Source organism: Bos javanicus, chromosome 14, assembly GCF_032452875.1.
Source record: "Bos javanicus breed banteng chromosome 14, ARS-OSU_banteng_1.0, whole genome shotgun sequence".
Classification (NCBI taxonomy): Eukaryota; Metazoa; Chordata; class Mammalia; order Artiodactyla; family Bovidae; genus Bos; species Bos javanicus.
Window position 1 is genome coordinate 34026218 of NC_083881.1, and position 17415 is coordinate 34043632.

The 17415-nt window shown below is 42.0% G+C and overlaps 1 protein-coding gene across 12 annotated transcripts in view; it reads right to left on the reverse strand.

The window, feature by feature from the left end:
* Positions 1–17415, reverse strand: part of NCOA2 (nuclear receptor coactivator 2) — a 286593-nt gene that overhangs the window by 36967 nt on the left and 232211 nt on the right. For all 12 annotated transcript variants that reach the window (XM_061438955.1, XM_061438945.1, XM_061438950.1 and 9 more), the window contains 5 exons: positions 15306–15494; positions 12894–12995; positions 12459–12602; positions 8824–8971; positions 5499–6768 (listed from right to left, as the gene is read on the reverse strand). In XM_061438955.1, coding sequence (XP_061294939.1) covers positions 5499–6768; positions 8824–8971; positions 12459–12602; positions 12894–12995; positions 15306–15494 — 1853 coding nt within the window. The remainder of the gene's footprint in view (positions 1–5498; positions 6769–8823; positions 8972–12458; positions 12603–12893; positions 12996–15305; positions 15495–17415) is intronic.

The window sequence follows — 17415 nt, forward strand, 5'->3', positions numbered from 1 at the left end:
GCAAGAACTTGGTGATCCATTTTCCAGGAAATTTCTAATGTACTGTTAGAGCAATTATAAGACCATTTTCTAGTTAGTTTGGCCATCTGTTTCTTACAAAAGAGGCAGGGATCAAATTTGGGAGAGCTCCATCTTAGGTAAGGGTTAGGTTCTAAAGTTAGAATGCTATAGTATGGGCAGACACAGACAAAGTGATCCTCAGAGCTGCTCAGGAAGGAAGCGTACTGTATGTCCCCCACCCACGGGCAACACGGCCAGCGAGTGACAGCGCACACTGCCTCTCTGGCTTTACTCCGAACTGCTGAAGTCCACGAGGGAACCATTCTGCGCTGGAAAAGCCTGTAGCTGCATTTTCACACCGTCGGCGCTTCAAGGGAACCAAAACCAAACCAAACCAAACCAAACCAAAACAGAGTCAAGTCTGTTGAATGGTGGGCAAAACTGCTCACACAACTTAAGCATTTAATAGATACCTATTCTTTTTTTTCCTGAATCTGTATGGACAATTCTGTGAAAGTTAAATGTATGTGTAAAGTGACTCTGTTGGAAAGCCATCTTTATCATGTTTTGCTGAACATGTAAGGTACAAACAGGAGTACAGTATCAACATCTAACGCCCTCTGAGGACAGTGCCCGGAACACGGCAATGGACACTCAGCCAACACGGTTCCCTCAGCCATTTAAACCTGTAATTAAAAAACTTCCCAGAATCAACTCAATTTTCTCACAAAGTTCCTATAATTTCTCAGAAAAAAAGTTTTATAAAAATTGACAAATATCCTTATAGTTGGTCTTGAAAATAGCTATGGACGTAAGAAAGAGGTTCTAATAAACTGAAGTTTATTAGAGAGTTTCCCTACTACAGTCTGATCTGTGTGGAGTATTTTAAAATTGTGGGTGGCGCAGTGAGAGGGTGGGTCATTAGAAGTAATAAGTAATTTCTTGAGAAATCTTTGCAGATGCCTTGAATGAGAAACACTCAATACAGATTTATACAAATGATGATAAAAATACAGTATATTAATTTCCTCAATGAATGCCCTTATATTTGCTCCCAATCCCAGATGTGTGTAAAAGAAAGCTTTTACAATACTGATTGATAGTCTGGATCTAGACTCCTACCTTTCTCTTTTACCTTTACTCTTTTCACTCAGATAAAATGACACTTAAAACCATCTTGAATAGAAAAATAACTATCATAGTTTCAAAGAGTTCTAATGACAGGACTTGTGGTTTTTCATTGTGATTTACTCTTGGGTTTAATATATATAATGAGTTGAAAATAAGGCTAAAATTAATCTCTTTCTCCACACACACACACATTAAAATACATTGGTTTTTGTATTGGATGGTTTCAACCAAGTTTTTGGTTCTTTATTTCAAATAATCTGCTAATTTTTATTCAGCTCACCATTAGAAAAATGCATTATGAAAATTTCCCTACTAGAGTTAATATTGCTTTGCCTATGTTTATTTCTTCTCTATTTTTGGAGTACACATTTAAATTAATCTGTTTTAAATTTACTTCAAGAAATTTTCTTCTTCAAGGAGAGTATCTATATGCCTTGGGCTGCCTAGCAATAAACTTTGACATCTATAGGCATTTTCTTCTGCAGTCATGGAAGTTCTAGAAGGGGTAGATTTGATCACGCTAAGTTTCTGATCAAACATTTCTTCCCTCAAGTTTTTGTAAGCTTTAATTCTCATCAAAAGTTCTTCTAGTTCCTTTCTTAGGCATGATTTCTTCACAAGACAAAAAGATTAATGCCTTCCTTTAAAACGCTTTGCCAAGATACTTCAAAGTTTTGCTTAGGCATCTCTTCGAACGCTCAAATTAGCCACATCAATTTGAAGAGCTGGTTTAAACTATTTCAGGCAGAAAATGAGTCAGAAAGATTTTTGTAAAAGTTCTACAAAATGAAAATTGGACTTGATTTCTGTAATTTTTCATTTTCCTGGTTTTATGAATTTTTCATGTGTCAAATCAATTTGTTCCCTGAAGGAAATAGAAAGAACATATGTATTTTAATGACGTGTATTCAAATAAACTACAAAACAATGTTTCAAAAAATTTTTTAAAAACTAGTAATTTTACGTTTGCCTAAGAGAAAATTGCTTTAAAAAATGGTAACACAGTTCTACCATGTTTGGAGGGAAATTTTCAGGCCACTACCAGTTTAAAACATGGTTTGCTCTTCTAATGGAGCCAAATAGCAAGAAGAAATTCTCTACAGACTATTTCTAAACCCTCATCATAAGTGGCCCAGAAGCATTAAGAAAGCCTAAGAGTACCATTTAGTTAGTATCCTTTACACATGCTCCCTTGTGTAAATAAGTATATAACTTAAGTCAGTGAACATATTGGAAATTTCTCTGTCATTGTTTCCTGTTGGTTATGAAACACTGTAGAAACAAACGTTGTTTAAATACTCTACCCAGTGAAGAATGCTATTTTCAGTATAACAGCGCCATTGAAGTACTTCCTGCCCTTAATAAGTTAGTGATAGGTTAAACACACACTCGATAATAGTTCTTTTCTGAGTCAAAATAACAAGAAAGTTAACTGTGCAGTTCAGGCTCGCTAGCAGTTTATCTTACTAAATAAAAATGTGTTGTGTTCCCTTGAAATGAAAGAAAAGTCTTAGATAAAATGTGCCTAGAAGTCAACGGGAGATAGAATCAATCTGTATTTGGGAAAAGTGAAGGAGGGAGGGGAGTGAAAGAATCCCTGTTTCTTTTTTTTCCCTTAAAGTCAGTCATTCTAACTTTGATCTAAATTTAGGTAATGCATACTTCCTGTGGTAACCTTTCTTTTCAAGCTGCAACGTTTTTGATGTTAAAATTGCTCTGAAGCAGTATTTTTGGGGTGGAGTTTTAAATGGGAATGGATAGAAGGTAAAACCAGGAACTGGGTTTCATTAAGAAAAAAATACTGTGTGTACGTCTGTGTGTATGCCTGTATGTGTCCATTCAAAATGACAGATTTGTGCAGATAATACTCTGTGCTTTAAATTCCCAAAGTGAGACAGTTTTGATTTTAAAAACGTTCTTATAAATACCAATTAGAAACTGCAAGTGACTCAAGGACTTAAAAAAACCTTCTCCTTTGTTAGTTTTTTGTATGAAGCTAATGTAATCACATAGCTAAATATAAAAATGCCAAACAGCGCCCCCCTTTCCATACCCTTTAAGTCCCTAGGGCCTCAGTCTAGGGATAGAAATAAACTGTTCCGGGAGGGAGGGACCAACCACTTAGCCACTAAGCCAAGGTGGACCTCGTGAGTCACCATCTTGCCCTCTAGCGTGTGTCAAGAAGCCTGAGTGACAGTATCTGTGCCTGCCACTCTGAACTGCCACTAGCCCTGTGTATTCTAATCTAGTAAACCTCAAAAGATTAAAACGTCTGCAGCTGTCAGTGTGGTTTTACACGACACTGTATTCAAGATATGGTTATTAAGTTTCTGCTGAGTCCCCATGTAATGATCTCACAGCATCACAGAGTAGCCGGTGTTGAGAGCTCTGCACCAACAGCTAAGTTTAAGGATTCATCACCAAAGGTGTTTATACCATGACGCTGTTTCCCTCCTGAATGGCACAAAGCCCTCACAGAATGGTGGTAGTGGGCCAGACATCAGAGTGGAAGATGGACAGAAAGCTTGTGCTCAGGACGCAGAAGGAGCCCGGCTGTCAGAGGATGTGTGGCCCCAGCCCCGTGCCGGGGCCCATCAGGCCTCTCCACCCTAGCGCCGCCCCCAGGCTCAGCCTCCACCTAGGAGGTCCCCGGGTGGTCAGGGGTGCTAACCTCTCCTCTTCCCGTGCACACCTGAAACAGCGACACCTAAAGTGTCCACTTGCAAAACAAGTTCCAAGGCCAAGTCAGTGAACCACTTTAAGTCAAGAGGTTCGGGCAGCTTCTTCACTTCGCACCCACCACGACTGAAGGCAGTGCTCCTGACATCGTGAACCCAGCCAGTTGCTGATTCCCCAGAAAGCCCCTTATGCCCAGCCATTATTGTCAGTAATGGCTCATTTTTTTAACATAAACAAAAATATTAGACTGTTGGCGTTTTCCCTGTGATGTCACTACCTCAGCATGTCATCAAGGATGACTTCGAATATTATTTTAGCTATCCTGGACTTTTTTCTTTTCAGGGAATTCATTTTTCAAGTAAGAACAACAGATAGCACCACCTATTATTTCAGTTTTGCACTTATGTTTGATATTTGGTGGCTCAATTATACCAAGACCCAGGCCAATTCTACCTCTCCTCTCCTCTTTATTTCCCCTTAAATAAGTTTTTACTGATGGCCTAAGAAATTCTTCAGCATCAAGCATAAGTCCTGGCTGAGAATAAAGAGAGGCAGAATGACTTTCATTAAGTTTGAAAACCAGCCAGACTCTGATCTTAAAAAGAGAGAAAGGTAAGTAAGAAATCATTTACTAAAGTCTACTCTGACCCAACCCACTTTCGAGGAAGTGATTGTTTCCAAGTGAGATGTCTTCTGATACCAGGGGTTGGTAAAGCCCAGCTGCCCTGTGTGTGAAAAGCTACCTGTTTCTGTATGGCCCATGAGCTAAGAAGGGATTGACAGTTATTAATAATTGAAAAAAACTTCAAAAGAAGAATATCTTGTGACACATGAAAATTGTGTAAAATTCAAGCATCAGTGCCTGTCGATAAAGTTCGACTGAAACACAGCAGGCTTACTTGTTCCCCTAGCATCTAGGATTGCTTTTGTAGCCCTCCGGTGGCAGAGCTGAACAGCTGTGTTACAGAGTGTGTGGCAAGAAATATTACCATTTGGCCCTTCACAAAATAAAAGTCAGCATCTGCTCTATTCTCTGCCAGCAAAGGTCCCTATAGTCAAAGCTATGGGTTTTCCAGTAGTCACGTATAGATGTGAGAGGTGGGCCATAAAGAGGGACCACCAAAGAATTGATGCTTTTGAATTATGGTGCTGGAGAACTCTTGAAGAGTCTCTTGGACTGCAGGGAGATCAAACCAGTCAATCCTAAGGGAAATCAACCCCAGATATTAACTGGAAGGACTGATGCTGAAGCTCAAGCTCCAAGACTTTGGCCACCTGATGGGAAGAGCTGACTCACTGGAAAGACTCTGATGCTGGGAAAGACTGAGGACAGGAGGAGAAGGGGGCAGAAGAGGATGAGATGGTTGGATGGCATCATGACTCAATGGACATGAGTTTGAGCAAACTCTGCGAGATAGTGAAGGACAGGGAAGCCTGGCGTGCTGCAGTCCGTGGGGTCTCAAGCACTGGACATGACTTTTAGCGACTGAACAACGACTCCATTCTTTGTTAGGCAAGAGTGTTTGGAACTCACGACCTCAGTGAGAATTACCTCTGTCTCAAAGCAAGAACCACCAAGGAGGAGGCTTATTTTCATCAGGTCCCCTGAGGCCTCAGCAGGCCCCTTGTGGAGAAATCCTTGATGGCTATGAATTAGTACCCTTGGGAGAACACTCAACAAACCTTACCTGGTCACTGGGCTCGAAGCTCATCTCCTCCTTCTCAGTTTTCAAAGCTATTAATTTCGTGTTGCTGGCAGGGTCCGTCTTACTGTCCAGTCGCTCAAGTTTGGGGGTGATTTCTGGTAAACCGATATCTTTAGTATCGTCTTTATCGAGCAGATAGCGAAGTAGTGCATTCTCTTTCTTCTTGGGGCTCACTGGCTCCTGCTTGATGGTCGCCTCGGACCCAGGAGCTGTGCTGCTGGCCTCCTGGCTCAGCTCCTTGCCCGTGGCTTCTGCTGTCAGCTTTGCCAAGTCCACAGGGGAGCTGCTGTCCTGCAGGAGTCTGTGCAAAATCTTATGCTTCTCCTTGAGCGAAGTCCCATGCGTCGACCCGGGGCCGGGCAAGCTGCCTGTGGAGTCCTTGTTGGTGTCTGACAGAGAGCTGGGCAGCGGCGAGGGCTCTATCTGGTCGGATTTGGTGGTCAGCAGCTGCAGGAGTTTGGTCTGCCCCTTGTTGTCGAGGAGTCGGCTCTGCCCGTCGGGTCTCTCATTGCTCCCAGCTGGAGGCAGGCCAGCCTCGCTGGGATCCTTCTGCTCCCCAGGGTGGCAGCTGCTCTCCGCTGGCCCAGCTGGCCCTTCTGGAGGCTCCCCGTAAAGTCCAAAACAGTCTTTGGAGTCTAAGCTCCCCATCTTGCTGAGCTGGGGGGGATTCATATTCACTGGGGAGTTTTGCAGATTGCCCATTTTGAGGTCTGGGGAGGCCAACGATGACCCCAACGAGACCCCGTGCCCCTCGCTGAGGGCCTGCAGCGCGTTGAGGGAACTGTTGGTGTAGCTATGGCTATTTCCTGTGCTGCTGCAAACTCCCACGGGGGAATGCAAGCTTCCTGCGGGGGAGAACTGACTGGGAGGGATTCGAGGGCTTCCGGCCACCCCGGGGCTCATGCGATGCCTTGGCGAGAGCATGGAGCTGGGCTGTCCCGGATTCAGGCCTGGGCTGCTTTGTGAGGGGCTGTTCATTTTGAGTGCATAGTTACTACCCTGAGGAGTGGTTGCTTGCATGCTGGACACGTGGTTCATTCCCCCGGAACCACCGAACCTGCCCATGGGCATGCCCATCTGTTCTTTTGGGCCGTTCATGGGGAAGTTTATATTGCTACTGAGGGTCATATCCTGACCAGGGTTCCCACTGCACATGGCCGGGTGGGCAGGGCTGCTAGAGCTAATTGGATTCAGTGGCTTCCCCATCGCTTGTCCAGTCAGATCCGGATTCATTACACATACATTCTGCTCTCTGTAAGATGAGGAAAGACATATAAGATGAAAGGGAAGATACTGAGCAAGTTGTTATTAATTTTCAAAGATGAGATTGCTTCATTTCTTTAAAAGAACGGATGACATGGAAGGAAAAGAAAGATAATACTTTGATGAAACCATCTGCAATTATGGGCAAGATTGAACATGCAGCATTTAGGACCAAGAGGGATGTTTTCCAGTCCATTCATTAAGACGTCTGTGGTTTTACAGAGGGAGTTTGTGTTTAAATTTGACTACTACCATGTTGACATCGTATTTGCTAGACAAGACATTAGCAGGGTTCCAGTTACATACTATACCTTGCTCATTAACCGGTATGTTATCATGAATAACTGGGAGCTTGTACTGTCTGAAAGAAATGACCCAAGCAAGCATAGCTGTCTTCAATTATTTGCCAGAGATTACAATTCCTAACAAGAGACCCATCTGTGAGCCTGGAGCTTGATGTGGGCTACTTGGCTCAAGATGAATAGTAAACCTTAAGAGGAAAAAAAAAACCCGCCACAACTATTCGAAACTCTCCAAGTTTTCGAGCCAACAAAGTTACCCAAAGTGTTGGGAATTCGGTTACCTGTCTAACAAGTCCCCTGCCTGGGTTCCCCTAGAAGGCCAAGTGAGCGCCTCTCAGACCATATGCGAGGAGCTGCAGATCACCCTTACTCTGGGATCTTAGTCCCTAACTCGCAGGCCACCCCACTCCACTCCTGCACTCAGGGCAGCTTTCCCCACTCCACTCCTGCACTCAGGGCAGCTTTCTAAGCTGGACAATTTTCCAAGCCCTGTGAGCTTTAATTTACAGCTTGGCAGTCACTCGTGAGTTACCAAATGCATTCACAAATCCAAACAAAACAGGTTTCACAAATTATCAAACATCAGCTTTCAGTTAGGGGGGAGCAATCTGGCCCATCTGTAATCACTTTCAGATTGTTTTGAGGTCGGATTTATTAAGAGTTGGCAAACAGGGCCGCTTGATTTTAATTTCTAAATAACAAAATACATAATTGAGAAGTGTAATAAAAGGGAACTCTAGAGCAACTTTATATCTGCTGATAGTAACTCATAAAGTTTTATACAGCACACACATAAATATTTACATAACTTGAAATGCAATCATTTCCCTAAATTTGTGCTCTAAAACAAGATGGTTTATGATATTTACTTTAAAAATCAACATTCAATTTTCCTCACTTTTATTTTTTGGGGAAATGTTTACTACCTTTCAATTTAAAGTCTAATGCAAAAGGTTAATTTAAAGCTGAGAATAACAATCTAAAATACTCCTTTATAAGTATATGTATATTTGAAAGTTTCAAATCTAAACACATGGGAGCAGAAGTCATTCTGAATTCCTGCCCAGGATGTGTCACTGCTGGGAAGTGATCTATTTTCCTCCTCTGATGTGACAGGCAGTCAGTAAGTGTGAGCTTGTGTCCTTCTAGTTAGGTTTTAAAATTCTCTAGTATTGGGAATTCCCTGGTGGTCCAGTCGTTAGGCCTCCCAAGTATTCACTGGTGAGGGCCTAGGTTCAATCCCTGGTCAGGGAACTAAGATCCCACAAGCTGCATGGCTCGGCCAAGAAAATTAAATAAATAAATAAATAAAATAAAATGTATTAGTCTTAAGGCCAAAGTTCAAAGTGCAGCCTTAATTTGAATTTCAGTGTCAGAAGTTGTCTTCTTTTAGCCAACAGTTTACTTTTCTCTTTCTTTTTTTGTTGATGTGAACCATTTTAAAAGTCTTTATTGGATTTGCTACAACATTATTTCCGCTTCCGTTTTGGTTTTTCAGCCATGAGGCATGGGGGATCTTAGTTTCCTAAACAGGGACTGAACTATCCCTACCCCTTGCACTGGAAGTCTTAAACCACTGGACCACCAGGGAAGTCCCAATAACAAATCAATTTATATTTACATGACTGGGGTTGGTCAACAGAAATGTCTACCCAAGCAGACAAGCTCTGGGATAAAATCTGCTTTCAGAACTTGGCCTCCTGAGCTGGGCGGGGGAGATGGTGTGTCAGAACGAGGCTTACCTGTGCAGCACATGCAAAGATATCACGAGCTGAGGTTCGTTAGTAGTCTGAGATCGGATGAGCTTGCTCTTCGTTTGCGCGGCCACAAGGGTGCCGTCAGACAAGGAAAAACGGTAGATCTGACTGAATGCCAATCCCTGTCTCAGCACTGCAGGCGAGCAAGGAAGCAGAATGCATGGTTAGAAACAAAACTGGGGGCGGGGGTGGGACCAGACATGATAACAGTAATCAACTTGGTTAAGTTTAATATCTTCCTCCCAGCAGGCTGAAGAGAGTTGTAAGTAATACTTTATGACAGAACATTATCCATTATCCATTTTTAAAAGCATATTTATTTTCCTCTCAAGATGCCAATAATTTCAGTACACTGGGATTTCTTCCCTCGAAATGAAGTTTTGATTCCCCAACCATATTCTTTTAAAAATCTTCAGTATCATGGTGAGATAGAGTATAAACAATTTATTAGCTCAAAAAAAGTTTTGCAATGATTTGTCTGAAACGTTAGGAAGTAATATGGTGTTATAAACAGGATTACCTCTAAAGGGTACAATGTGCCTTTAATTTCTCTTTAATACAATAGTAAATATTATGTAAAACTTATGACACTGAATATAGCCTCTGAATATTCATCTTGAAGTTACAAACTATTTAATCCATTATATCATAGTACCATTCTCCAATTTTGTTTCTCAGTGTGTAAGACATATTATTTCTGTGGTCAGGGCAACAGGAAGTAAAACATAAACAACCACAGGGATCTTTTCAGAGAAAAAAGAAGGCTAAATAGAAAACGGAAATAATAAAAGCACAACTCTGAGTGACACGGAATTGGTTTAACATCTGGATAATGACATCAGTTATTTCCATTTTCAGGACTACAGCAGAAAATATAACACTAAGCTAAAATAATTTCTCTCGAAATTTCATATTTATCTTTAAAACAACTGCATTTTAAAGCTGTCAAATACTGCATATTAAAAAAAAGAACATTTGATTCAGCCACATGGTTTAGTTACCTTACCTCCTAAACCATTTTAAGACGACTGCCATTTTTTACCACATAATCCTCAGCACAAATTTTGTGGGTGGAATAGTCAGTCCCAAAGTGACCAAGTACATTCATCATTCCACGAAATTACCGAAACACACACACACACACACACACACACACACACGAGCAGGTACTGACATACAATGAAGATTCAGACTTGTTGGTAAAATTTCACTTTGAGCAATTTCCCTGGTAAACCCCCTGCTCAGTTCCAGGTAGGGACACAGAGTATTTAGGTATCACTTTCTGCTACCAACTGTTGCATGATTCCTCTGAAGTGGCAGTACTGGAAACAAATTACTGTACATATGCGCATCTGGCTTTCCATACTCAGTATGCCAGCCAACGGCAGCAGGAATACCATTTTTATAATAGGATTCGTATTTCCAGTGGCTTATAATTTCAGAATTTTATCCGACCTTGGCAGTGATCCTTTGAGATTTTCCATTACCATTCGTCTACATCAAGAACTTCCACTGAGCAGATTTGTGTCAGCAAGCCCCTGAACACATTCAGGAAGCTCCTCCATGTAAACAAAGTCTTCTGGTAGATTTTTATTCAATACTAATGATTACCTGCAATCCAACTTATTTCATACACTTGGATGAAATGCATTTTATACATGGTAGAGTTTCCTTTCAGTGGGTCCCCTCTGTTTAAACCTAGCGCTGTGCCTAGTACATATGTGTAAACCCTTGTGTAAGGAGTTCAGGAAGCCACAGGATTAAACATGGGGCATTGCTACTCAGAGCCCAAGGACCCTGAACACGGTTGCTGGGGGATTTCTTATTCTTTGTTACTGTTTTTTTTTATTTTAAACCAGATCTAGTGAAATGGCAGGTAAGTTATTTATTTCTGTCAAATGTGGCATCTTTATTTTCTCTTTTTCTTTCGCACTTAAAGAAAAATGCTGGAAGACACAAATGGTTGGATTTAGTGCTTATTTCTAAGAAATGTGGATGAAGAAGATAAAAAGGATAAACAGGATGAAAAAAAAATACAGGTTATTTACCATGACTTGTATTTTTTCATAAGCAATCTTAAAAGCATAAACTTTTTAACATACAAACACTATTGATAAATGCCAGAGTTTCAAACTGTGGTGCTGGAGAAGACTCTTGAGAGTCCCTCGGACTGCAAGGAGATTCAACCAGTCAATCCTAAAGGAAATCAGTCCTGAATATTCACTGGAAGGACTGATGCTGAAGCTGAAGCTCCAAAACTTTTTGGCCACCTGATGCATAGAGCCGACTCATTAGAAAAGACCCTGATGCTGGGAAAGATTGAGGGCAGGAGGAGAAAGGGGCGACAGAGGATGAGATGGCTGGATGGCATCACTGACTCAACGGACAAAAGTCTGAGCAAACTCCAGGAGATAGTGCAGGACAGGGCAGGCTAGTGTCCTGCTGTTCGTGAGATCTGAGTCGGACGTGACTTAGCAAGTGAACAGCAACAACAGTCATGGATGCACCTTAGATGGAAGATGACAAACTAAAACTGCATTTTCAATACTGAGTTATAAAATTTTCTGCAAATTTGGAGACAATTTGCCAAACTCAGTTACAAAGCACAGGGCCCCGTACCTCAAAGGCAGCGTGGCTCTGATGGAATCCATGCTGGTAACCAAGTGCCCCAACCAGGACACGCGGGGCCCACGAGAGAAGGGTCAGAAGGGTGGAAGTGAAAAGTATCTCCCTCCCCGATGGAGTCCTTAATAAGCACTAAAGAAAGGATGTTTTTTTCCTTTCTTCTCGCCAATTTAGCAAAAGACCAGAATGCACCTGAGAAAAAGTGACGCTGCAGAACAGCAGTGGAAGTAGTGAGGTGGAGCGATGGCCGGGACGACCCTCAGGTCCCTCCAGGGCTCACACTTTCTAATCAAAGGCTCCTGGGTCCGTGTCACCTGCATCAGTTCCCCATCGACAGCGTGGGAGGCAAACACCCACGTCCCTGGGTGGACCGTGGGGATCAAGCGGCCCACAGGAAGGGGGCCAATGCCAGGGCAGAGACCAGGAGCTCAGAGAGAGCTGCTGTTATTACTGAAAGACGACTCTGACATTGTGGGCTGAGCTCCAGGTGTCCTATTAACCAACTGTATGACCCCAGACAAGTGACTTCATCTCTTTCTAGAAGCGACGTCTCTTTTTAGACTTCATCTGGAAGGTGGTGGCGGCAGTGGGCCTCAGGATCCCACTGTCACCTCTACCAGGAATTCACCTGTTCTTGCAAATTTCCTTTCATTCTTATTTTCACAGTATCCTTATGATTCAGGTGGTTTTTTCTTTTTGGCTATTAGAGGGGACCTGAGAGCACCGTCTTACATGTCTAAAAGCCAGAGCATTGAAGAAAATGATCTCATTCCCTTTCATCTGCCTTTGTGAGAGGTTATCATCTTCAATTTGACTTCCTTCATCACGCTCTTAACCCTACAGTTCCTCCTATTCAATTCCCCTTCAGATGGCGACAGTCCTGGGCAAGAGTCACCAGATCTAAGCCCCCAGGGTGGGTTCAGGAATCACTGTTGCAGAGAGAGTGCTCATCAGCAAGATGAACTTCAAGAGAAGTATCACTGAGAGATCGTTACCTTCGTGATGATGCCTCTTTGCGTAAGACACAGACTCCCCCTCGTGCTGTGCGTGGAACTTCTGGATGCACCTCCTCACCAGGTCCTCCCAGCCTGGCTTCATGGCTGCCCGCATGGTGCTAGTGTCCAGGGACGTGATCTTGCCTAGTAAACAACAGTGAGCATTTGACCTACACACTGATCTATTCTTTAGAGAAATAGTTAAATCTTAAAAAGATAAAAATTGATTTCTTTAGGAATAGGTAGCGTAAGTGCATGGACCAGGAAGGTAGAAGGTGAGAAGAAGTGTCCCCCCACCACCCCACCTCTAGCTTCTGCCCCAGCAGCAGCTGCTGTGCTCAGCTTCTTCATCAGCTTCTAGACCATTCTTTGCATTGACAAACACCTAAGTATTCTAGAATGATTTCTTTGCCCTTCTCTGCTGAGAAAATTTACCTTGGAGATCTTGGCGAGTAGTGAAACTTTCTGATGAGGGAAGAGCTGGTCTCTCCTTCATGGGAACTCTTCTAGCCACACAAATCAAGCAGGACTGCAAATCTTCAATCACATACATTGATGGTTATCATAGGAGTCTTTTGTAGTGTTTCAAACAAAATCAAATGCACTTATGACAGCACAACCTTGTAGGTCAGTAAGGGAGAGAGCAACGAGACACTATGTACCTCTGGTCCTCACCTGGAGTGGGAAGCAGCTGGGGGAGGCTGAGATATGGGGAGCTGAGGATAAACTGCTGAAGCCACACGACACACGATGAATGCGCATCTGCTATACTACAGGTGACCATCCGAAAGCATCTCCCCAGTGGTGGAAATGAATGGAACCCGTTCTTATTAACTGGCTGATATTAACAACCAGCTGAATTCTTAATAAAGCCTACAAATGATGACAACTGAAACTGTCAAGGGTTTTCTCTTTGAGTTTTAGGTTCATTAAGATATAGGAAAACTAGATATACGTTCTCCTGAACTATGTTGATGCTCCTACAATGGCAATATGCAATTTAAAACAAAGTATATAAAGAGTCTAGACTCAGATTCAGAGAACAAATCCTAGAAAATGCAGTGTGTCTCAAGTTTAGTTTCTTGGCCATGGCTAGGATCTCACACAACTGATGCTAAGCATTTATTCCTTACCCTACTTCAACTGTTTTATGTGTCTGTGTTCACTTCTGGAGATCAGGGAGGATGTGTTTTATCTTGTAACACGCAGAGCACACTGCAAGCCCTTTCAATTTCAAAAGTGCTGGATAAAAGGTTGATTAAAAAAAAGTCTCTTCATACCTTATGTCACTGATTTATGATTTTAAATTTGGGAAAGAATGTCTTTAAACATATCCAATAATAGTATCACAAACATAAATGTAATCCTCATCTTCAACATAATAAAAGCTAAATTTTTGAGCACTTACTATGAGATAGACATCTTTCTAGCTGCTTTATAGGCTACTGATTCATTTAATCCTCTTAACAACTCTATGAGGCAGGCACTGGCATTATCTCCACTTAACAGAGGAGAAGCCAAAGCATGAAGTTTCAGTAACTTACCCAACATCAAATAAAATTTTGGGGAAGTGAGGATTTGAACATGAGTGCACCATGGCTCAGAAACCCTACTCTTATGCTATACTATGTAAACATTCAGAATCAGATTTTAAACGGACAAACATGTTGACATATACAGCACAAAACCATAAATTAGCTTAGCTATAGAATATGGCTTTAGAATATTACAGATGAATTAGCAGCACTTACTCTGTTGCATACAGGAGAATAAAACAGCTTGACATTCCATCTCTACGTAAAAATTTAATTTTGAAAACTATGTATCATCTGTGACAGCTCAATTACTTCCTTTCCAATAAAATTTAAATTAAAAATTACTTACATATTTTTTGAAAAGAGGATTAAATATCTATGCCAATCATGGTACAGGCATGCTCATTTAATCCTTATTACACTGTGATACTGGAATTGTTGATTTCACTGGTTAAGAGAATACGTGGGTGTTCAGAGAGGTTGAGAAGCTTGCCCACAGTCAGCGCTGATATGCAGCTGATGTAGGACCTGGCCTGTCTGATTATAAAGCCCGCAAAGTTTCTACTGACTGACGGGCCTCGGCTCTTTCCCTTCTGCTACACACACAGGAGGCCATATTCAGCACTGTCCCATATCGTAGACAGTGACAGTCTCAGAGGTGTAGAGCAATCTCCTCAGAAGGCATAGGGGTGGACACTATATCAGTATCTCTTTAAAAGGAAGCGCCTAAGAGCTTACAGTTTGGAACTCGTCTCCCACTCCCACTCCCATCTCCATCCTCTCTTATTCTGGATGCAGCATCCATAGACAAACCACACAAAATTCATTAATCCCTCGGAAGTATACAAAAGATGTTCTTTGTACCATGGGTGTTTTCTAAGGTGTGGCTTGGACCTTGCTGCAGATGTTCAGAGATGCCTAGGATCCCTGAGAGGTTCAATACTAGTGGAATTGTTCTGGCAGGGTAGCTGCTAGCCACACGGGGTATTTAAATGAAGACTTAACAAAATAGACAATTTGGTCCCCAGTTGCATTACTGACATTTCAGATTCTCAACAACTACCCGTGGCTAGTGGTGGCTGTTCTGGACGCTGCAGACACGTAACACTGCCCTCGCCGCAGAAAATTCTATTGGATAGTGCAGTTTTAAAGACTTGATAATTAAACTGAGCACAAGAATTGTTGAGTAGGTGAAAAGAACAAAGGAACTGCCTCTATATTTTCCTTTGTGCGGCCTCTAGTTTCAGATTATTAAGTGTGAAAGAAGTAGCACAGGAATACATGACACTAACATAAGAGAAGTGGCCCCTACCTTCTCCTTCTTCTTTGATGGACTTTGGTTGAGAGACAGCAAAGCACTGCATAGTTTCGTATTTCTGATGTGCTTCCTGGTTATCATGACCTTCCTCTTCTGACTCAGGTAAAGGTTTTACCAGCATCCGACAGTTGAAAGTATGGCTGTTCCGCCTGGGAGGTTCGCCGGACCAAGCTCCCCCGTTCACTGAGCAAAAGGCAAAAGCAAGCCAACAGGGTGAAGAAACTAGTGTCAGACTGGCTTCTGCCAAGTTATCAAAACAGGGTAGGAAACACGCAGTGATTTTACTTTCATATGGTGTTTACACTTTTCTAAGTAACTTCGAAATCTATAGGGGGAAGAATGACTGGGTGAATTCTTGGGAAACTTCGTGGGAATCTCAAATGTCTATCACACTGGTTAGTCTTCACCCGGACCCTTTCCCTCCGAGCTCAGGCCCTGATTTCTCACCAGCCCCCTCTTACCCATCCAGCTGGACCTTTCACGTTGCTGAGCACAAGACCTGCCCCCGTCACTGTCCCTCCCCGGTCCCACATGCACATCTCTGCACCTGCTACCTCGTCTTAAGGCCAGGACGTCTCCACGTCTCCTACCCACATGTACTCCTGCCCCAAGGCTTGAGGTCCTGTTGCTTCTTACTGACCCCTCTTCCCTAAAACTTCACCAAAATTTGAAGTGTATAATCTGTAATTGGGCTGTATCTTTTTTCTTCATTAAGACTGAAATAATCTTGAGAATACACTGCTAATGTCATTTATTCCCTTTCAGTGAAATACTACTATACTATGTCTTCTATTTTCTTATCAATACTTAGGAATTTAATACCAATATATTAAACTTATATATTAATTCAAGAAAAAGGTGATGTAAGAGAAGAAAGACATGTTTTTTTTTCAGATGCATTAGAGAAACCAAAAAGAGAAATAAAAACGGGCCAGTCATAAGATAAGCAAAGCACTCTCAAAAGTCACTAGCTAGAAAACATTTGAAGGACCAATTAGGTCCCACAGTGCTAACCCCACAGACACTGGGCTGCAGAGACGGAAAGAAGGAAACAAATCCTAGAGAGAAAAAGGAAATATCAAGTTAACTGCAAGAAACTGTTTTACTGAAGGAACCACAGCTAGCTTTATATAGACATCTGAAAAGTTTATTTTACCATCAATATTCTTAAAAGCTTATTTACATAAAGGAGACTACATAGAGTAATCAAAGGAAAAAAGACCTCTTATTAACTCAGGTTAATAAGTAATTTGAAAGTATAAAAAAATACAATATAATGTAAGGCAGAGAGCTATTTAGACAAGTGAATAAATAATAATATTGAATTAACAAGTACAGGTCCTTTGAGGAAGTCATAAAATTACTGAAGAGATTTGAAAATACTAGTTATTTGAAACAAGAAATCCCATTTTCTTGTTCATTTACTACAGGATATAATAGAAGGATCTCACATTTTGTATTACTGTTGCAGTCACTTTAAACAAAGGGTTTATCCTATTAAAAGAAGAGCTAGCCATAACGGAATGTGAAAGGGCCTTTTCCTATTTACTGTGGTGACAATGAGACCAGCCAGTATAAACAGTTTTAAGAAAAGGAACAAAAACATTTGCTAACTCAGGACTTGACTTTATTCTCTACTAAAATATGCACTTCTTTTTAGCCATGAAGATGTTCTTAGCATCATCAGTTTAAGTGAGAATATTAAAAAAGAGCATTTAGTGAGTGGGAACAGTTATGCTCCCCAAGCAGCCACTGAGGTGGGCCCATACAGTGAACCACCCACTTTAAAATATGGCCCTTTATAATCACGGACGCTTTTGGACAGCATCTCCAGGTCAAGATGAGGAGGGCAGGAAGGGGCAGCAGTGGGTGGGGAAGGAGGCAGTACACAGCCGTGTCACCTGCAGAGCCATGAGAGTCTGTGAAGCCAAAGAGCCCACTTCGGGCTCCCAGGCTGAGAGCATCCGAACCGCGACACACCACTTGTTCCTTCACATTTTATTTTTAGAACGTCGTATACACCCACATCATACTCTTCACAAGCCGGGACTCAAAATAAACTCAATCTCAAGCTTCTCGTGACCTTCTACTTCTTAAGTGGTCA